Here is a 21167-nt window from a genome sequence, read left to right on the forward strand (position 1 = left end):
ATGCAATGTCCTTTAGAACACGTTAAGAGATGAACACAGATGAATATTTTGTAGAATATTCGCTGCTCGCTCTTAAGAAAATTTGATCCCAAAATATATATAGGGTATGCCCACTAATCGTAGAGAGGGACACAGAAAACGAGAAAGTAAACTTGCAACAATTCCCGACTGTTTGCCTGATAATCATTTAACACTTTTCCACATCTTTTCTCCTTCTTCCCGCAGATACAAATTAAAAAGAAAAAAAAAAAAAGAAAATGCCACAGCCAAAAGCAGCAGCCACAATGCATACAAATGAACGGAGGAGCAGGACCAGAACCAGAACGAGGAGTCACGTAGCATGGAGGCAAAATGGATAGTCAGAGGAGGTTCTAATTAAGCCAAGACCGAGACGGGGCCTTGGGTTCTCGGCCAGAATTAATGGAGCCAGCTAGCCTAGAGAGCGAAATAAGCAGAGAGGGAGAGAGAGAGCAAGATGGAGCAAGTATTTCGGGTGTTCACACAAATTAAATTTCATCAAGTTTATTTGCTGTAAATGAGGCAACATCCAGCAGTGGAGGAGACGCAACAGACGCTGCCGCATACCCCAGATCCCAGATGTCTCATAATTTAATTTGTGCCCCCAGTCCCACCAAAACCCCTTCCTTATTTGCCTGAGCTGAGAGCTAGCACGTGTTGCCATGTAACACTTTAAATGTTTCCAAGGCAAATGGAGAGAGAGCTCACACTCACACATAAATAGAGAGAGAGCTAAACATACACCCACACAGATACTATTTACGAGCTAGATTTGTTCCATGTAAATAGTCATTATAATTATTATTATGCACGTAATTATGATTTCTGTTCTAAGGAAAAAAACGAAATTACAACTCTAAACGCCCCTTGACGAAAATATCTACAAATATTTATTACAAAAATTTCATATTTGTGCAACAAACAAAAATTGTAACAAAAAAAAAACGGGAAGAGACGAAGCGGAGAAGCTGCTAAAGGAAAAATCTATTAATTAGTAATTATTATAATGTGATGTTATATATAAAAAATCAATCGCTAAAGCAAACTAAACAAAGAAAAGAAAAATACAACAAAAATATGGAACGAAGAAGCAAGCGGTCAAGCGGTATAAAACAATTGTTAACCAACATAACAAAACTTTCATTAAGTAGATTTTTCGAATTACATTTAAAATATATTAAATTAATTAACAAATAGAATGAAACGATTGAACGAACGAGACGAAACGGAACGGAACGGAACGGAAAGGGAAGGGAACACACAATCCACATAAATTTGCTGTAAACACGAAAATAAAATGCGTTTTTCTACTCAACATGAACAAAACAAAACAAAAACCAACAAAAAATGGATATGTAAAATGATTTTTCCAAAATTTAGAGATTAACCCCCCTATAATCGTAACTAAATATATAGTAAACCAATTTATATATATACATACGTATATTCTATGTAAATGTCGGAGATACTTCAGTTATTCGTGTGTGTGCTATATCTTCTATATACCTCTTTCTATATCTATATCTATATAAATATATATGGAGGAGAGAACGCGCTTGGCTTGTCTGTCGTCTAGCAAGCAAACTCAAGCCGAGGCCTGGTTCTGCTCTAGCCCCAATCATTGTTCAGATATACTATACACAAAAAGAGAGGGAGGAGAGCTACATATTATCCCTTATCCCCTACAATTTATTGTATTTATTCTCTATATATATCTCTCTCTCTCTCTCTCTCTCTCTTCATCGATGTGTTCGTTTCTTATAAAACAAAAAACAAAACAAAAACTTGTATAACATCGGGCTCTCCTCTCTACGCACTTGAGACACGGCAAAATCTTTGTAAAATATTATACGAAAATAATGAATTGTACAATTGAAAAGTGCAACAGAGCGAGAGATGGAGCAAAGGAGGTTTTAGTTTTTCTACTTGAATCGCATTTCTTCCACTTATCACCCAAGAATCAGATTTTGAGTCTCCTTTAGACCTCAAGCTCAAAAATAAACACTGATAGAGAAAATGCCACAACTAATTGAAACGAAATTTGGTAGGTTCTATTATTTAGTTGTCTTGTTATTTATACGTATGATTAAATCTAGTTTTGTGTCTAATTTACGTTTAAGTTTTGGCTCTGCAATAAATACAAGAAAAAGAAAATACATACATACGACGACTATATATTTGTTTCTATAGTTTATTTTGCTTTTGTTTTATTATTTTCGAACGATGGAATAAAGAAACTAAAACCAAAACATTTATAAAACCAAACATAAACATAAATTGCTAAAATTAAGCGCAAAGTTCAATTAATACAAATTAGAATTTTAATATCAACATCATTTGGAATATTTATATATACACAAAATATATACAACTCGATATATGAATAATTAGTAAAACAAACAAAAAACAAAACAAAAATCAAATCAATTTCCATAAAAAAGACGAGAATAATCTTAGTAACGAGTGCAGCAACAGACACTCGTGCAATTGTACTTTAAAATTGAATAAAATTCAAAAAAACCCAAAGGAAAAATAAAAAAAAACTACTGAGAAGGAAGCGAAAGAAGGCAAGAGAATAGCATAAATGAAACAGAAGGAGTGGAGTGGAATACATAGGATGATAGCAGGAGCAGCACCTCCTAAAGCCCGAGGGCTACGTGGCACAGGGCTGCCTTCATAGCCTTTAAAAGTGCCACAGCCACAGACAGACAGACAGACACAAAGACACAAAACACACAAGCAGACACACGGAGATAAAACAAGACCACGCGCGAGCAGAGTTCGTCTTGGCATAAAAAAGAGTACAGAGTGAGTTGATTGTTAGCCAGATCGTAATTGCAATAGAAAAGGGGTTACAAATGAAGCGAAAGAAAAAGAAAGAGCGAGAACTGAAGCCCATTCAGCGGTGGGAGGCCAAGCAGGAGTTGAGTGTCAGCGAGAGACAGAGCCTAGAGAGCCTAAGCTAGAACGAGGTAAAGAAAAAGCGTAAAGAAAGTGCATGATTGGTTGGCGGCTGTGTCGTGCATTGGGAGCAGCAATTGCAACAATAATTCCAGGCATATCGAAGCATTTTTACACAAAAACTAAAAACGAAAACACTCGGACGACAGCAATCAGTGAATCGGCACACAAAACTGACGGCAATAACAAGTTAAAGTTTAGTACTTAAAAACTAATAACAAACAAAAAGAAACCCATACAAATACAAATACAAATACGAATACAAAGAAAAAACCAACTTCAACAGCAACAGATGATGTGAACTTAAATAAAAATGGAACCAGAAGAGAGCGAAGACAAACACGAAGGAAGAGAGCCCACAGAGAACACAGCACACTAGAGCCACATAAAAAAACACACACGAGACACAAAGAATAATTACTTAACGCGGGATTCACATATGTATATTCAAGAAGCAATAATGAAGATATATTTCCAAATAGAACTATGATAAAAACTAAAACAAAAACAAAAACAAAAACAAAAACAAGAAAACGCCCCAAAGAAAATTCGAAAAAACTAACATGAATATAATATTTATACATAATATATTTTAATTATAGTTACAAATTAGCATATACATAAATATATATATAAATATACATGCATAAAACCGATATATATATACATATATGAATATATATATATATATATATAGTCCAAACAAATTAGCAAAACAAAAAGAAACCGGAAAAAACGAAATAAAAGTTTAATATTTACAAAATATTAAAATATCAATGTGCAATTTAAAAAGCGTTTAAAACAAAACAAATACAATAACAGACACACACACAACTAATACACCTATATATACACAGACACACACACACATATAGAAGGATATAAACATTATATAGATATATATATAACAGATCTATACATTTATATAAACCAAAAAACAAAAACAAATCGAAGAACAAAACTTAGTGGCGACAACAATTTACATAGCACACAGAATCCACAGCAAAAACCTACATAAAAAAAATCAAAAATTAATAAAAATAAACAAGAAAATAATACACGAAGCAAAAAAAAAAAAAAAAAAAAAAAAAAAAAAAAAAAAAAAAAAAAAAAAAAAAAAAAAAAAAAAAAAAAAAAAAAAAAAAAAAAAAAAAAAAAAAAAAAAAAAAAAAAAAAAAAAAAAAAAAAAAAAAAAAAAAAAAAAAAAAAAAAAAAAAAAAAAAAAAAAAAAAAAAAAAAAAAAAAAAAAAGACCGTGCTAAATGCTATAACAACAAAAAACACACGGTTCAAGTCAAGTTTTTGAGCAAATACTCATAATTGTTAAAAATGTTTAAATAAAGTAATAATAATAATGATAACAACAACAGAATGGGGAAGAATGGAAGATAAATCCATAACAAATTGCATATTACATATATTTTTTCTCTTCTTAGAAAATTTAGTTAAAAAAAAAGAATTACAAATTAAGTGTTAGTCTTATATATAAAAAATAAATCTATATAAAAAATTGAAAGACAACAAAAGTATGAAAATCATGGAATGTGCCGCCGACGAATGACGTGTGTGTGTGCAAAGTAAAAGAAACAAAGCAAAACACAAACATGAAATTGCATAGAACAATTCCGCAAACACCATGAAAGAAAAAAAACTTAAATTAAGAACTTAGATTTGCCTTTGTGTTTAATATCAAGTGTTTTCTCTTATTATCATCATTATCATCATATAATTTCAGTTCATTTTCAATTGGTCAGACATGAAATGATTTACTTACGTATTGATTGAGAAATAAAAATTATTAAACAAAAAGAACAACAACCATGAAAGGATGTTTTAATCTGTGTAAGTCTTGCGGGTGGATTGGGTGCGGGGGTTCTCGTCTTGCGTATGGTTTCCAAGGTTCCAATATCCAATATTTGCCCTTAAATAATCCCATTAATCATCCGTCACATGTTTCGCTTTGCAGGAGGATAGCTTATCAGTATGGAACCGGACTGCCACTGATATGACCAGTACAACGCGTATCCGTGATACGTTACGCAGGATATTAAATATACCTATAACAACTACAATGGAGTATAAGATACACTGTGATAGCCTTAAATATGTTTCAGTGTAAGTATTCAACAACCATCTAAAAGGTGATAGAGCGCTAAAGAAAGCCATTTTGAATGAACTTTGATTTTTAAAAATTAAACCCACCTGTACCTTCCTCAGCCTTCAAAGACCTCAATATCAACTTACATATTCATTTGAAATATTCAATAGATCGCTAATTCTATCAAAATATTTGCTGGAAGTCGATATTCTCAAGATACCTAAACATATTTGCAAGAAACGAATTTACTAACGCCTCAAAACTATATTTATTTTCTTATATTACAGTAATAAAGGCCCATTGAAGAGCTGAAATTCAATGAATAACTTTAAACCACAAAAGAGAAACAAAAACAATAATTTTTCAAACAGATAATACAAGTCACTAGTAAAGAAATCAGCAGAAACAGCAACAGTATCAAAAAACTACGCACACACCACACCGAACCATACCACACCGCCTCTACAGTCAGTCAATGATCAGAAGAACTTTGGAGCTTCTTCAGAACCACCACCACCACTTCAACCTGGAATCCCCATGAACAGCAGGACAAATTAATATTTAAGCGCTAATAAGACGAATCTTTGTATCGTGAAATGATCTGATCGTCTACAAAGTGTGTGTATATATGAAACGCAATGAATATTTTAGTTTGTATGTAAAAAGTTTTAAATTAGACATTCATTTCTATATTATATATTAAGTTCAAAGTTTAACATTCGACACTCTCTTTATTTGGAACCCCCACCCAACACAACCAAGCCTTGTATTGTAGCCTTATATCGATTGTAGTAGCTTCATAGCCACATATAGCCACCAGAATCCTTGCCTTCCCACAGAGACACACACAGCCACTCTAAATACCCAGAAGCACACCCACACTAGCTGATACTGTATTCATCTGTTTGCAATGATTATTTTACAATTACTGATAAACACCGAAACTGAATAATCAAATTGTTTGTTTTTGTTCTTGAAGAAATACACAAAAAAGTTTTTTACATGAAGAAAATGATGCGAAAAGAAATGAAAACTTAACAGAAAACAAAAACCAAAGTTGTTTTACATATACTTTTACCCGCAACCCACAGACTCATCCCGAGACCCAGTCCAGCTCAAGACCATCCCAATAAAGGAAACTATTAAAGTTGCAGACATTATTTTGACATACATCTAAAACTGATTCTTCTGATTGGTTTAAGTATTGTGATGTGCGATTTGTGTTGAATTTAAATCACAATCATTTCAAGCGTTGTACCTTGTCTCTTATATATGTATCCTGATGTGCTTAGGATGCTTTTCCATCAGCGAGAACGAGAACTCTGCTCTTTAAGGCCTGATAATTAAATTGGAATGATCCGTTTTAATTTTTATATGACAATTTAATTACATGTTTACTGGTTTTATTAGTGGAAATTCGGGACCGGTACTACACCTATAAGTAATATCTTAAAATGTTAAATGTTCGCCAAAAATGTCTTCGCTAATTGTCCTCGTAGATGGTCAAATCCATTATGTAGACATTTGATATAAGACAGTCTCCCTCCTGGAAAGGTAAACACAAAATTAACTTATAAGGGGATTATAAATGCATTTAATACTCACCGCTGGCGTAATGCCCACGAGGGCATCCGCATGGCCATAGAACTCTTCCTTGAGGGAAATGACAATGGTCTGCAGATTCGTGGTGTGATCCCTTATGTACGAGGCAACCTTGCCAATATTTGTGTTGTCCAAGGCGGCATCTATCTCGTCGAGCACAAAGAAAGGCGCTGGTTGGTAGCTAAGAAGAGAAGATTTATTAGCAAATCGGAAAAAATAAATTCAGATGAAAGCTTTCCTGCTTTCCTGCTTACCTGTGCGTGGAGAAGAGCAGTGCCAAAGCAGCAATGGTTTTTTCACCGCCACTCAAGTTGCTCATCGGCTGGAAACGTTTTCCGGGCGCCACGCAATTGTAGTTGATGCCATCCAGATAGGGTTCTTCGGGATTATCGGGTCCGATGTAGGCCTGGGCCGCTTCATTGCGTGCCAGTTTCTTGTAGATGCCATCAATGGCATCGGAGATGTGCTGACAGCATTGCACAAACCGAGAGGAGCGCTCGTTCTTCACCTTTTCAAAGTTTGCCTTGGCCTTTTTGGCCTTTCGTCGGGCATTCTCGAACTCCTCGTTGGTAGATTGTACTTTCTCTGTGACGGCATCGAGTTTCTGCATTGCCTTCATATTTGGTGTCTGTATGCGCTCCAGAACATCCAGCTTACCCTGCAGATCCTTCTGCAGCTGTTCATTGGCCTTCTTAAAGGCGGAATCATCCTTGAGCTTGGTGAACTCGCGAGGCAGCGATCGATAGTCGACCTCAATGCTGAAACGACAAAGACACAACACACGTTCCAATCAATATTGGCAGAAAAGCGAGAACAGATCCACTTACATATTATCCATTGTCATGGACATGGTACTGTTGTCCGCGTCGCTGCCGCGCACTGCATCGTCCAATGAGCCACGCAACAATGGCACCACAATACAATCGGTCTGTGCCAGAGGAATACAAAATATAATTGATAATTTTTGCAACAATTTTGCACTCACCTTGGCCTGCAGCAGTATGTTCTGGCGTTCGTTCTTCTTGGCCTCAATCTTCGACTCGACGGAGGACATTTGGCTGCCAACATTGTGAATTTCTTTGGCCAAATTGGCAACGTCTCGCCGTGCCTTGGAGATGTCCTCTTCCATATCGTCGACCGCCTGCTTCTTGGACTGCTTATCTTGCTTGAATTTTTCCATCTTGTCCTTGTCCTCATCAATTTCTTTGAGATAGCGTGCCTCTGCCGTTTTCAGACCCTCCAAGGCATCCTCCTCATCCTGAACGCTGCGCTCCCAACGCTCAACGTTCTCTGTGGACCAAAAACAATTAGATGGGCAAATTCCTGATTGTTAGTGGGAAGTACATGCTTCGCGTATCCTTCTGCTTCTCAAAGTCCAGCTGTGAGTTAATCGCATCGACCTGCTGCTCGAATTCGGCTCGCTTGCGTGCCCTTTCCTGCTGCATGACCAGCTCGCGCTCCTCGTACTGGCGAATGTTCTTCACACCCAAGCGGCGGCAGAAGGCGGCAAATACTTTGTCCTCCACATTGTTCATGTTCTCCTTGATCTCCTGGATGTGCTCCTCGCGATTCTGCATACGACGCTCGATTTCACTGATTTTTGGCTACAAAAGAAGACGAAACTTTAGAGGATTGGCTGGGGATTGTGTGGGGGTGCATCAACTTACACCAAAATCATCCAGCTGGCTTTGCACTTGGGCCAGTTGATTGTCGTATTGGCCAATTGACTTCTTGGATGACTCCAAGTCGACCATGCTGTACTTAAGGCGGTTCTCCAGGCCCTTGATCTGCGACTCCACAGTCGCCAGTTCGCTCTGCTTACGTGACTTTTTAACGAGCTCCTTGAGCTCCTCGTTGAGTCGCTCCTTTTGCATCTTCAGCTGGGCCATGTGCTTCTCATCCCAACGCTTCGCCTTGCGCGCCAGATCGTGGCTGCCTCCGGAGATGAGGCCAGACTTTTGATAGAATGTTCCATCCAAAGCGAGGGCATCGAAGCGCGAACGATCGATCTCGTAGGCCACCTTCATGGCATCCTCGGGCGTCTCACAGACCAAAGCATTGCCTGTGGCAAACAGCACTGCACGCTCGATCTCCTGCGGCTCAAACTTCAGCACATCAAAGACCAGTCGTACGTTGCGCGGCTCGCTGATGTTGCGCAGGCGCTCCTTCAATGGCTTCACCTGTAGGTAATCAAGCGGCAGAAAGGTCTCCACCTCCAGCATTTGTTCTTTTAAGATCTGCAAAGGATATTCAATGGATTTCAGTATTTGGGAAGTGAAGGGAGTCTCAATGTGAGCCAACCTGAATGCAATGGCGTGCCGTCTTCTCCGAGTCCACAATGATGGCTTCCATGAACTTGCCCAGAACTTTGGTGACGGCCACATTGTAGCGCTTGTGGGTGGGCTGACACATGTTGATCATGCGATCATAGACGCCAGGCACCTGCTTCTTGAACAGCTCAACGACCTCTTGTTTCTTCTTGCGTCGTGCATCCTCGTGCTTGTCGCCCTTGGCGTCGCCCAGTTGTTCCCGCACATTCTCCAGCTCGCGCTGCTTTTCGGCAATCTTCTCCTTGGAGCTGCCCACATCTCGGCGCAGCTCATCCTTGATGCGATTCTGTTCTTCGAGTGCTGCCTGCGAGGATTTGATGTGGTCCATGAGCTTATCGCGCCGCTTGACGGCCTCCTCGCGCTGCAATGTCAGCTTCTTGAAAGACTCCTCGACGGAGGCTCTGCGATTTGTTTCGCCGTCGAGTGTGTCCTGCTCGGACTTTTGCTCACGGTTCACCGAATCCAACTCAGAGCGATACTGTGTGGCCGTGGCCTCGGCCTCCTGCTTCAATCGATCGTACTCCTGCACGAGACCCTCCTCCATGTTCACACTCTTTCCGCGCCGCTGCGACTCGTTCTCGATCTCGTCCTCAAAGCGCTTCTTCAGCTCCTCAATATCCGCCAGTTGCTTCTCCAGTTTTCGTATGTCCTGCTGATGGGCGTTGTCCGCCTCGCGAGCCGTCTCCAGGGTCTTTTGCAATGAAATTAGCTTCTTCTTGCAATGGGAAACCTTCTCCTTTGCCTTGATGTACAGCGGCCGTCGTTTGTTCATTTGCGTCTCAAATTCGCGAATCTCTTGATCGATTTTAGCCAAATCGCGTGTTATCTTGCCAGCGTCTTTCTTCTTCTCGCGCAGCACCTCGTCGGCTGCTTCCTTGCGCTGCTCGACGGCCTTCACCTCCAGTTGCTTCACCTCCATGTCGGCTATATACTTTTGGATATCCTTCTCCACATGGAACAGCCGAAACAGTTGATACTCCACTTGTTTATCATTCTAAAATTAGAATAAAGATTCAAGTTAGAGATTAGAGGATCAGTTTCGTGATGGCATGGGCCAATGGATGCGTACATATTCATTCTGTAGACGCGTATAGCGCTCGGCTTCCATTTTCTCGTGTTTGGCCTCCTTTCGCTCGGCTGCTATGCCCTTCTTCTTTTGGTAGGTAAACTGTGTCTCCTCCTCGGCCACAATCATTTCCTGCTTCAAGCGATTGTAGTCATCTTTGAGCAGGCCAGAGCTAGCAAAAGAAACAAACACACAATTTACAACATTCCAGATCCCAGCTTGGCCATGCACTTACCCGCTAATTTCCTCAAACAATGCTGTGCGCTCTTTTGGTGTCTTCATGGCAATGTTCTCGACAGCACCCTGGAAGACGAGAAAGTTCTTTGCCTTCACATTAATGCCAATCTTTTCCAGCTTGTTTAGGTAGGTGCTGCTCGAGACGCTCTGAAATTGCAATGAGATTAACCATTAGACATACGAACATGTTCTGAGGGGGGTTGTTTTCAGTTACCTCTCCATTGATGCGGTATTCCGAGGAGCCACTGATAACGGCGCGCTGAAAGTCCATATGCTTCTCCTCGTTCAATATAAACTTTGCCGTCACATAGCAGCTGCGAGACACTGGCTTGCCAATTGAGGAGCCGTGTATCAGATCGTTCAGGCGCTTCACACGAAGGCTGGAGGTCTTCTCACCCATCACAAAACTGATGGCGTCCATGAAGTTGGACTTGCCGGAGCCATTGGGGCCAATAACGGCATTAAACTGCTTCAGAGGACCCACAACAATGTGGCCGCGGTAGGACTTGAAGTTTTCCATCTCAATTGACTCCAGGAATGCAGTCTCGTCATCTGGCTTACGCACCGGAGGCGCCGCCACTCTGTGTGTAACTTCGTCATCCTCGTCGGCCATTTTAGCAATTAGCCAATATGAAAAGCACGAAAAATAACAATATTCGCGCGAAATATATTTTTTTTTCTCAACAAATGCTGCAGTGTGACCTCGAGTTTATCTGTAAAATATACCGTCTGACCCACATAAATATACCAAAATATACCCTCTCATTTCAAAAAATACCGTAAATATACCGAGGAAAAACGACCTTAGCTTAATTGACTGACTAATGTCTGCACTTTCCTGAGCACTTACCTCAGGAGAAACATTCCTTTTGAGGAAATATTCCGTCCACCGGCGGCTATAGCGCCAGTAACTATCTTTAGAAGTATATATACCATAAACGGTCACCCTGCTGTACAGTTAAATATTTTGGGTTCGCTGTGAATGGCAATTTCGATAAGCCATAATCAAACGATTGCCTCTTTTGTGATTGTCAAAATGTCATCGATGTCAGCTGCTTTTGTTTACACCCAACTGCAATTTCGAAACGCGATAAGAAATTGCTGGAAAAGTCACTACTCCACAATTGGCACTGTAGATTACACATTGGTCCAACAGATTGCAGGAAATCCTCAACAGATTTTAATCGATGTCAGATCGCCAAAAGAAATATGTGAAACGGGACAGATCTCCGGCAGCATCAACATTCCCTTGGACGCAATAACACTTTTTTGGACCCACCACAAGCGTTGCTCAGTTCCATGACAAATTTGGAGCCCAGAAACCCTCATTTAATACTCAAATCATTTTCTCATGTCGATCTGGCAAAAGAGCCCGGGAGTCTGCTATTCAAGCCACAGCCATGGGCTATACCAGCGTCAAGATCTACGAAGGCTCCTTCAATGATTGGCAGAAGCATGAGCAATCATCGATCAAAGAGTAACAAACAATCTTCATTTTCAGAAATAAATAAACTATTTATTGAATAAATATTATTTAAATAAATATTTGGCTAAGAGTCTTATAATACTGATTAATATCTGCAGATTGTGACTAGATTTAGTCGACCTCCTCGACTGTGGGCCCCTTGTAGCCACCGTTGGCGAAGCCTCCGCCTTGCTGGCCACAGCTTGGCCCCCGCGGACCATCGCCAGCGCCCTGCTGCTGGTGCATCTTCGTCATGATGGGGCTGCAGAACTGGGTGAGCTCTTTGAGCTTGTACTCGTACTCCTCCTTGTCGGCGGTGGTGTTGCCTTCGAGCCACTTGATGGTCTCGCCGCACTTCTCGAGGACACTGCTCTTGTCCGACTGGCTGATCCTGTCGCCCCCATTGTCGGCGGCCTCCTTCACGCCGAACACGTAGCTCTCCAGCTGGTTGCGGGCAGCGATCCTCTGGCGGTGCTTCTCGTCCTCCTCGGCGTACTGCTCCGCCTCGCTGAGCATGCGGTCGATGTCGGCCTGCGAGAGGCGACCCTTGTCGTTCTTGATCGTGATGTTCTTCGCATTGCCAGAGCCCATTTCCTTGGCCGTGACGTTGAGAATGCCGTTGGCNATTTGGAGCCCAGAAACCCTCATTTAATACTCAAATCATTTTCTCATGTCGATCTGGCAAAAGAGCCCGGGAGTCTGCTATTCAAGCCACAGCCATGGGCTATACCAGCGTCAAGATCTACGAAGGCTCCTTCAATGATTGGCAGAAGCATGAGCAATCATCGATCAAAGAGTAACAAACAATCTTCATTTTCAGAAATAAATAAACTATTTATTGAATAAATATTATTTAAATAAATATTTGGCTAAGAGTCTTATAATACTGATTAATATCTGCAGATTGTGACTAGATTTAGTCGACCTCCTCGACTGTGGGCCCCTTGTAGCCACCGTTGGCGAAGCCTCCGCCTTGCTGGCCACAGCTTGGCCCCCGCGGACCATCGCCAGCGCCCTGCTGCTGGTGCATCTTCGTCATGATGGGGCTGCAGAACTGGGTGAGCTCTTTGAGCTTGTACTCGTACTCCTCCTTGTCGGCGGTGGTGTTGCCTTCGAGCCACTTGATGGTCTCGCCGCACTTCTCGAGGACACTGCTCTTGTCCGACTGGCTGATCCTGTCGCCCCCATTGTCGGCGGCCTCCTTCACGCCGAACACGTAGCTCTCCAGCTGGTTGCGGGCAGCGATCCTCTGGCGGTGCTTCTCGTCCTCCTCGGCGTACTGCTCCGCCTCGCTGAGCATGCGGTCGATGTCGGCCTGCGAGAGGCGACCCTTGTCGTTCTTGATCGTGATGTTCTTCGCATTGCCAGAGCCCATTTCCTTGGCCGTGACGTTGAGAATGCCGTTGGCGTCCAGGTCGAAGGTGACCTCAATCTTGGGCACGCCCCGGGGTGCCGGGGGAATGCCCGTGAGGTTGAAGGTTCCCAGCACATTGTTGTCCTTCGTCATGGCGCGCTCGCCCTCAAACACCTGCACAGTCACGGCGGGCTGGTTGTCCGCGTAGGTGGTGAAGGTCTTCGACTGCTTGCACGGGATGCGGCTGTTGCGCTCGATCAGCTTGGTCATCACTCCGCCAGCGGTCTCGATGCCCAGCGAGAGCGGCGACACGTCCACGAGCAGCACGTCCTTGATCTGGCTGCTCTGGTCGCCAGAGAGAATGGCCGCCTGGATGGCGGCGCCGTAGGCCACAGCCTCGTCTGGGTTGATGGACAGGTTGAGGCTCTTGCCGTTGAAGAAGCTCTGCAGAAGGTTCTGCACCTTGGGAATGCGTGTAGATCCGCCCACCAGGACGATGTCGTGAATCTTGCTCTTGTCCATCTTGGCGTCGTTCAGGGCCTTCTCCACGGGCTGCAGGGTGTTGCGGAAGAGGTCCCCGCACAGCTCCTCGAAGCGGGCACGACTGACCTTTGTGTAGAAGTCGTGTCCCTCGAACAGGGCATCCACCTCGATGGATGCCTCTGTGCTGGAAGACAGCGTTCGCTTGGCCCGCTCGGCTGCGGTGCGCAGACGGCGCAGGGCACGAGGATTGGAGCGCAGATCCTTCTTGAACTTGCGCTTGAACTCCTCCGCCAGGTGGTTCACCAGTCTGTTGTCAAAGTCCTCGCCACCCAAGTGGGTGTCTCCGGCAGTGGCGCGCACCTCGAACAGCGATCCCTCGTCGATGGTCAGAATAGAGACATCGAAGGTGCCGCCACCCAGATCGAAGATCAGCACATTGCGCTCCCCCTTGAGATTCTTGTCCAGGCCATAGGCCAGAGCAGCCGCCGTCGGCTCGTTGATGATGCGCAGCACGTTGAGGCCGGCGATGGCTCCGGCATCTTTGGTGGCCTGCCGCTGCGAGTCGTTGAAGTACGCTGGCACTGTGATGACTGCGTCCCGCACTGAGGTGCCGAGATACGCCTCGGCAGTCTCCTTCATCTTGGTGAGGACCATCGAGCTGATCTCCTCCGGGGCAAAGCGCTTCTCCTCGCCCTTGAACTCGACGCTCATCTTCGGCTTGCCGCAGTCGTTGACCACCTTGAAGGGCCAGTGCTTCATGTCCTCCTGGATCTTGGAGTCGTCGAACTTGCGCCCAATCAGTCGCTTGGCGTCGAACACGCTGTTCTTCGGATTCATCGCCACCTGGTTCTTGGCGGCGTCTCCGATCAGCCGCTCCGAATCTGTGAATGCCACATAGCTGGGCGTCGTGCGGTTGCCCTGGTCGTTGGCGATGATCTCCACCTTTCCGTGCTGGAAGACACCGACGCACGAGTACGTGGTGCCCAAGTCAATGCCAATGGCCGGCATTTTGTGTGTGTTTTGTGAGTTTCTTTCTGTTGTTTCTTTAACAAACAATTGGTTTAAGTGGCTTCCGATCTCTCGTTTGTGTACTCGAGTGTACTTTTTGCTTTCCTATTTCAAAACTTTGATTTAATTTCTTGTTTCACTTTTACTTGTTAGGTTGAATTTTCAGTTGTAACTGTCACTTTGGTTGCTTTTCTGCTCTTCGCTTGTGTTTTGCTTGCCGTTGCTTGCGTTGAAATGTGAAGGGGTAGCAAACTGCACCGCTATTTATACTCCCGGCCAGTGAGTGAAGAATTCTCGAGACGTTTCTAGACGTTTCGCGAGAGTGCGAGAGAGATGTAGATAGAGTCAAAGAAGAGATGACTGTATAGAGGGTAAAAACGCTTGCTATGCTTCTCGAGGGTGCGAGAGAGATAACAAGAGCGTATGTCAGGGGAAGTATGGTGAATCGACGAGGGGTGTGTTTGGAAAATTCAAGAACAATTAAGGGGAACGTACCGGTGCATTGACGTAGGTCAGCTTCTCGCCTCTCCATGTTTTTAAAAATACTTTCAATTTAATTATAGATGAAATCTTCAATATTCGCTCATATTCTAAAATTGTTCATTCTGTCTTAATAAATAATATTTTCTAAACACACATTTATAAATAAATAAATTGTTTATATTTACAAGTGGTACCCACGATGCAGAAAAACAATATCGTACTAGGTAGTGTGGCTACTGCAAATTTATCTGCTCATTTTGACCAGAATAATGCAAAAAAAATATTAAAATACACAGATACCCGCATAGAATTCCATCAAGTGCGCTTTGCTCTTAGAGAGGTGTCAAATTGAAGTATCTATTGTGTGTTGAGACGTCAGAGCCGTACTATTTCTTGCAGTGTAGTCGGTCATTCTTCTTTCACTTTCTTTAAATATCAGTCTGGTGTCTAAGCTGATAAGAAATAAAATTAAAAGAAATCCGGGAGCCTCGGGAGCTACATTTGTCCACATGATTGTATCGCGCCGCCTTCTGCATATTGGCAATGGCACGATAGAAGCAATATAACAATATATAATATATATAATATAATATCCAATAGAAGCACATGAAGATATTTCCTGGCAGCGGGAGGGCAACCAGCAGGCAGACGCGACTTAACTGCGAGATCAGCGTCAGATGGACGCCCAAGAATAACATGCCTGTATAGAGGCGCTTGGCTGGACCCACCACTTATCAGCTTAGACACCAGAATAATATTTAAAGAAAGTCAGAGAAGAATGAGAGACTGCACTGCAAGAAATAGTACGGCTCTGACGTCTCAACACACAATTTGACACCTCTCTAAGAGCAAAGCGCACTTGATGGAATTCTATGCGGGTATCTGTGTATTTTAATCTTTTTTTACATTATTCTGGTCAAAATGAGCAGATAAATTTGCAGTAGCCACACTACCTAGTACGATATTGTTTTTCTGCATCGTACCACCTGTAAACATACTAAATTTATTTATATATAAATGTGTGTTTAGAAAATATTATTTATTAAGACAGAATGAACAATTTTAGAATATGAGCGAATATTGAAGATTTCATCTATAATTAAATTGAAAGTATTTTTAAAAACATGGAGAGGCGAGAAGCTGACCTACGTCAATGCACCGGTACGTTCCCCTTAATTGTTCTTGAATTTTCCAAACACACCCCTCGTCGATTCACCATACTTCCCCTGACATACGCTCTTGTTATCTCTCTCGCACCCTCGAGAAGCATAGCAAGCGTTTTTACCCTCTATACAGTCATCTCTTCTTTGACTCTATCTACATCTCTCTCGCACTCTCGCGAAACGTCTAGAAACGTCTCGAGAATTCTTCACTCACTGGCCGGGAGTATAAATAGCGGTGCAGTTTGCTACCCCTTCACATTTCAACGCAAGCAACGGCAAGCAAAACACAAGCGAAGAGCAGAAAAGCAACCAAAGTGACAGTTACAACTGAAAATTCAACCTAACAAGTAAAAGTGAAACAAGAAATTAAATCAAAGTTTTGAAATAGGAAAGCAAAAAGTACACTCGAGTACACAAACGAGAGATCGGAAGCCACTTAAACCAATTGTTTGTTAAAGAAACAACAGAAAGAAACTCACAAAACACACACAAAATGCCGGCCATTGGCATTGACTTGGGCACCACGTACTCGTGCGTCGGTGTCTTCCAGCACGGAAAGGTGGAGATCATCGCCAACGACCAGGGCAACCGCACGACGCCCAGCTATGTGGCATTCACAGATTCGGAGCGGCTGATCGGAGACGCCGCCAAGAACCAGGTGGCGATGAATCCGAAGAACAGCGTGTTCGACGCCAAGCGACTGATTGGGCGCAAGTTCGACGACTCCAAGATCCAGGAGGACATGAAGCACTGGCCCTTCAAGGTGGTCAACGACTGCGGCAAGCCGAAGATGAGCGTCGAGTTCAAGGGCGAGGAGAAGCGCTTTGCCCCGGAGGAGATCAGCTCGATGGTCCTCACCAAGATGAAGGAGACTGCCGAGGCGTATCTCGGCACCTCAGTGCGGGACGCAGTCATCACAGTGCCAGCGTACTTCAACGACTCGCAGCGGCAGGCCACCAAAGATGCCGGAGCCATCGCCGGCCTCAACGTGCTGCGCATCATCAACGAGCCGACGGCGGCTGCTCTGGCCTATGGCCTGGACAAGAATCTCAAGGGGGAGCGCAATGTGCTGATCTTCGATCTGGGTGGCGGCACCTTCGATGTCTCTATTCTGACCATCGACGAGGGATCGCTGTTCGAGGTGCGCGCCACTGCCGGAGACACCCACTTGGGTGGCGAGGACTTTGACAACAGACTGGTGAACCACCTGGCGGAGGAGTTCAAGCGCAAGTTCAAGAAGGATCTGCGCTCCAATCCTCGTGCCCTGCGCCGTCTGCGCACCGCAGCCGAGCGGGCCAAGCGAACGCTGTCTTCCAGCACAGAGGCATCCATCGAGGTGGATGCCCTGTTCGAGGGACACGACTTCTACACAAAGGTCAGTCGTGCCCGCTTCGAGGAGCTGTGCGGGGACCTCTTCCGCAACACCCTGCAGCCCGTGGAGAAGGCCCTGAACGACGCCAAGATGGACAAGAGCAAGATTCACGACATCGTCCTGGTGGGCGGATCTACACGCATTCCCAAGGTGCAGAACCTTCTGCAGAGCTTCTTCAACGGCAAGAGCCTCAACCTGTCCATCAACCCAGACGAGGCTGTGGCCTACGGCGCCGCCATCCAGGCGGCCATTCTCTCTGGCGACCAGAGCAGCCAGATCAAGGACGTGCTGCTCGTGGACGTGTCGCCGCTCTCGCTGGGCATCGAGACCGCTGGCGGAGTGATGACCAAGCTGATCGAGCGCAACAGCCGCATCCCGTGCAAGCAGTCGAAGACCTTCACCACCTACGCGGACAACCAGCCCGCCGTGACTGTGCAGGTGTTTGAGGGCGAGCGCGCCATGACGAAGGACAACAATGTGCTGGGAACCTTCAACCTCACGGGCATTCCCCCGGCACCCCGGGGCGTGCCCAAGATTGAGGTCACCTTCGACCTGGACGCCAACGGCATTCTCAACGTCACGGCCAAGGAAATGGGCTCTGGCAATGCGAAGAACATCACGATCAAGAACGACAAGGGTCGCCTCTCGCAGGCCGACATCGACCGCATGCTCAGCGAGGCGGAGCAGTACGCCGAGGAGGACGAGAAGCACCGCCAGAGGATCGCTGCCCGCAACCAGCTGGAGAGCTACGTGTTCGGCGTGAAGGAGGCCGCCGACAATGGGGGCGACAGGATCAGCCAGTCGGACAAGAGCAGTGTCCTCGAGAAGTGCGGCGAGACCATCAAGTGGCTCGAAGGCAACACCACCGCCGACAAGGAGGAGTACGAGTACAAGCTCAAAGAGCTCACCCAGTTCTGCAGCCCCATCATGACGAAGATGCACCAGCAGCAGGGCGCTGGCGATGGTCCGCGGGGGCCAAGCTGTGGCCAGCAAGGCGGAGGCTTCGCCAACGGTGGCTACAAGGGGCCCACAGTCGAGGAGGTCGACTAAATCTAGTCACAATCTGCAGATATTAATCAGTATTATAAGACTCTTAGCCAAATATTTATTTAAATAATATTTATTCAATAAATAGTTTATTTATTTCTGAAAATGAAGATTGTTTGTTACTCTTTGATCGATGATTGCTCATGCTTCTGCCAATCATTGAAGGAGCCTTCGTAGATCTTGACGCTGGTATAGCCCATGGCTGTGGCTTGAATAGCAGACTCCCGGGCTCTTTTGCCAGATCGACATGAGAAAATGATTTGAGTATTAAATGAGGGTTTCTGGGCTCCAAATTTGTCATGGAACTGAGCAACGCTTGTGGTGGNTGAGGTCACCTTCGACCTGGACGCCAACGGCATTCTCAACGTCACGGCCAAGGAAATGGGCTCTGGCAATGCGAAGAACATCACGATCAAGAACGACAAGGGTCGCCTCTCGCAGGCCGACATCGACCGCATGCTCAGCGAGGCGGAGCAGTACGCCGAGGAGGACGAGAAGCACCGCCAGAGGATCGCTGCCCGCAACCAGCTGGAGAGCTACGTGTTCGGCGTGAAGGAGGCCGCCGACAATGGGGGCGACAGGATCAGCCAGTCGGACAAGAGCAGTGTCCTCGAGAAGTGCGGCGAGACCATCAAGTGGCTCGAAGGCAACACCACCGCCGACAAGGAGGAGTACGAGTACAAGCTCAAAGAGCTCACCCAGTTCTGCAGCCCCATCATGACGAAGATGCACCAGCAGCAGGGCGCTGGCGATGGTCCGCGGGGGCCAAGCTGTGGCCAGCAAGGCGGAGGCTTCGCCAACGGTGGCTACAAGGGGCCCACAGTCGAGGAGGTCGACTAAACACATTGATTTCCATTTTCCCGATCTCAAAGATCTCAACGAAACAGCCAAAAATCTCTAGAATATGAATAGTTTAGTTTGGTTCAATAAAAGAAGAGTATTAATTAAATTGAAATTTTATTGCATTTGTTATTCGATTTTCTACTTGGCCAGTCCTTCGCGCTTGGCCCAGTCCGTCCAGGAGCCCTCGTAGTTTTTCAGATTCTTGAAGCCTAGGGCGGCGGCTGTTTCGGCAGCCTTCAGGCTCCGCTTGCCAATCATGCAGTGGAATATAATCTCAGTGGTGGCTTGTGGCTTCTCGCGGCCATATTTTGATTTGAAGAGTTCAGGGCTGGCGGACAGCTCCTGGCTGACTATGCCCAAGGGTATGTTGATGCTGGAGGGGATTTGACCAGTCTTTGTAAGCTCGTCTGGTTCCCGGACGTCTATGAGCAGCTTCTGTGGTTCCCGGGCCAGCATCTTCACCACATCGTAGTCCACAATTCCAATTGCCGGCACGCTGCTATAAAATCGCTGCGTTGCGACCAGGGAACTGCTGGCAGGCAGATTTATGGCAGTTTGAAGGGAGAACGCGTGTCTTGTGCCCCTTAGAGCCACCAGGCAATGTTTCAGCAGCATTTTTAGCTCTTCCACTTGGCTTCCAAACAATAACACCCGACAAAGCAATTATTACGTAAACCAACAATCTGCAAGAGGAAAAATTGTTTACTTAAAAAAGGCGGAGAAATCAGCTGCCAGCTGGCGTGGGCTACCGTCAGTCTCAGGGTATCCTTTATGGTCTCCTCCACACCGATTTGTTTAAAGAATTAATTTGTATTTCTTAATTGGAACAGGGGGGCAGCAGTTATCCGAAAATCTATTGATCTATATTATGAATTGGGGGCATGGCTGAAACGCGAGTTTCAGGGACTGTTCAAACTTAACACACTGAACGCCCGCCTTTTAAATAGGTAAGCACTTTTTCCAAATTGGGCAAATACAACTTCTTGTAATTGTTTATTGTAGCCACCCCCCTTTTCATGAATTAGTTCGAATGGGAACCGTTTTATTCAGCTAATCTGCGCTAATAATCTTTAAGTTTCATTAATTTCTTAGTTTCCCATTGGTCAACAGAAGGTTAATCGTTCTCGGTCAATGACATATTTAATCGATTTGAATATTCTGTTTAATATTGCCATCAAACTTATACTCTAAGCCTTGGAACTACAATTTTCTACGATTTTAAAATACATTCGCCACAAGGTTGGCCTACTCCTTAAGACATCTTTTATTGAATTGCTTACAAAAATAGCGATAGTATATAATATATCTTAAATGGTCACCCTGATTATTACGTATACCAACAAACAAGTCAAAGCCCAGCTGTTTCTGTCATAGGGTTGCTATCGATAACTCACACTGTCAAATGCATGCATTTGGCGCACATATTTGAAATAACATTTGTTTTGGATGAAAGTGATTTGCTCTGACGCAATTGTATCTGTCCCGAATCGAATCCAAACTGTTGCCAGGTCGGGGTGCCATCGCCATCACTCGCTAACTACGTGGTGGGAGTATGTGTAAGCGTATTTGTGTGTGTGTGTGTGTGTGTGTGTGTGTGTGTGTGTGTGTCAAGGTTCTCTCTGGGTTCCAATCAAATTC

General features: G+C 44.5%; 5 protein-coding genes across 12 annotated transcripts in view; 2 read left to right on the forward strand and 3 right to left on the reverse strand.

The window, feature by feature from the left end:
- The window catches only part of LOC117585601 (eukaryotic translation initiation factor 4E type 2), a 47340-nt gene extending 41249 nt beyond the window's left edge, over nucleotides 1-6091 (forward strand). For all 3 annotated transcript variants that reach the window (XM_034275146.1, XM_034275147.1, XM_034275148.1), the window contains 2 exons: nucleotides 4945-5093; nucleotides 5364-6091. In XM_034275146.1, the coding sequence (XP_034131037.1) occupies nucleotides 4945-5093; nucleotides 5364-5388 (174 nt within the window). In that variant the 3' untranslated portion in view covers nucleotides 5389-6091. The remainder of the gene's footprint in view (nucleotides 1-4944; nucleotides 5094-5363) is intronic.
- On the forward strand, nucleotides 5092-19641 carry LOC117585592 (heat shock protein 68). Of its 4 annotated transcripts, XM_034275134.1 has the most exons (3): nucleotides 5092-5097; nucleotides 10429-10431; nucleotides 16739-18778. In XM_034275134.1, exon 3 carries the CDS (start codon nucleotides 16761-16763, stop codon nucleotides 18687-18689), a length of 1929 nt encoding a protein of 642 aa, XP_034131025.1. In that variant the 5' UTR covers nucleotides 5092-5097; nucleotides 10429-10431; nucleotides 16739-16760; the 3' UTR covers nucleotides 18690-18778. The 4 variants fall into 4 exon arrangements, with proteins under 4 accessions (XP_034131025.1, XP_034131026.1, XP_034131028.1 ...); XM_034275135.1 differs by lacking the exons at nucleotides 5092-5097; nucleotides 10429-10431 and adding an exon at nucleotides 19518-19641 and having other exon boundaries at nucleotides 16521-18680; XM_034275137.1 differs by lacking the exons at nucleotides 5092-5097; nucleotides 10429-10431 and adding an exon at nucleotides 19422-19531 and having other exon boundaries at nucleotides 16521-18593.
- On the reverse strand, nucleotides 6458-11016 carry LOC117585587 (structural maintenance of chromosomes protein 1A). The gene is made up of 11 exons (XM_034275124.1): nucleotides 10526-11016; nucleotides 10310-10458; nucleotides 10078-10246; nucleotides 8980-10002; nucleotides 8346-8915; nucleotides 8027-8282; nucleotides 7664-7968; nucleotides 7506-7606; nucleotides 6933-7436; nucleotides 6682-6859; nucleotides 6458-6622 (listed from the first exon to the last, which is right to left on the reverse strand). Exons 1-11 carry the CDS (start codon nucleotides 10922-10924, stop codon nucleotides 6560-6562), a joined length of 3717 nt encoding a protein of 1238 aa, XP_034131015.1. The 5' UTR covers nucleotides 10925-11016; the 3' UTR covers nucleotides 6458-6559.
- LOC117585591 (heat shock protein 68) lies at nucleotides 11820-14861 on the reverse strand. 3 transcript variants are annotated; one of them, XM_034275132.1, is made up of 2 exons: nucleotides 13185-14861; nucleotides 11820-12400 (listed from the first exon to the last, which is right to left on the reverse strand). In XM_034275132.1, the coding sequence occupies exons 1-2, from the start codon at nucleotides 14619-14621 to the stop codon at nucleotides 11909-11911; spliced, it is 1929 nt and encodes a 642-aa protein (XP_034131023.1). In that variant the 5' UTR covers nucleotides 14622-14861; the 3' UTR covers nucleotides 11820-11908. The 3 variants fall into 3 exon arrangements, with proteins under 3 accessions (XP_034131023.1, XP_034131022.1, XP_034131024.1); XM_034275131.1 differs by having other exon boundaries at nucleotides 11820-12370; nucleotides 13155-14861; XM_034275133.1 differs by having other exon boundaries at nucleotides 11820-12013; nucleotides 12789-14861.
- Nucleotides 19627-20388, reverse strand: LOC117585602 (rhodanese domain-containing protein CG4456). Its single transcript, XM_034275151.1, has 2 exons — nucleotides 20279-20388; nucleotides 19627-20212 (listed from the first exon to the last, which is right to left on the reverse strand). Exon 2 carries the CDS (start codon nucleotides 20142-20144, stop codon nucleotides 19668-19670), a length of 477 nt encoding a protein of 158 aa, XP_034131042.1. The 5' UTR covers nucleotides 20145-20212; nucleotides 20279-20388; the 3' UTR covers nucleotides 19627-19667.
- Nucleotides 20389-21167: the final 779 nt, after the last annotated feature.

This window comes from Drosophila guanche, unplaced genomic scaffold, assembly GCF_900245975.1.
Source record: "Drosophila guanche unplaced genomic scaffold, DGUA_6, whole genome shotgun sequence".
Taxonomy (NCBI): Eukaryota; Metazoa; Arthropoda; class Insecta; order Diptera; family Drosophilidae; genus Drosophila; species Drosophila guanche.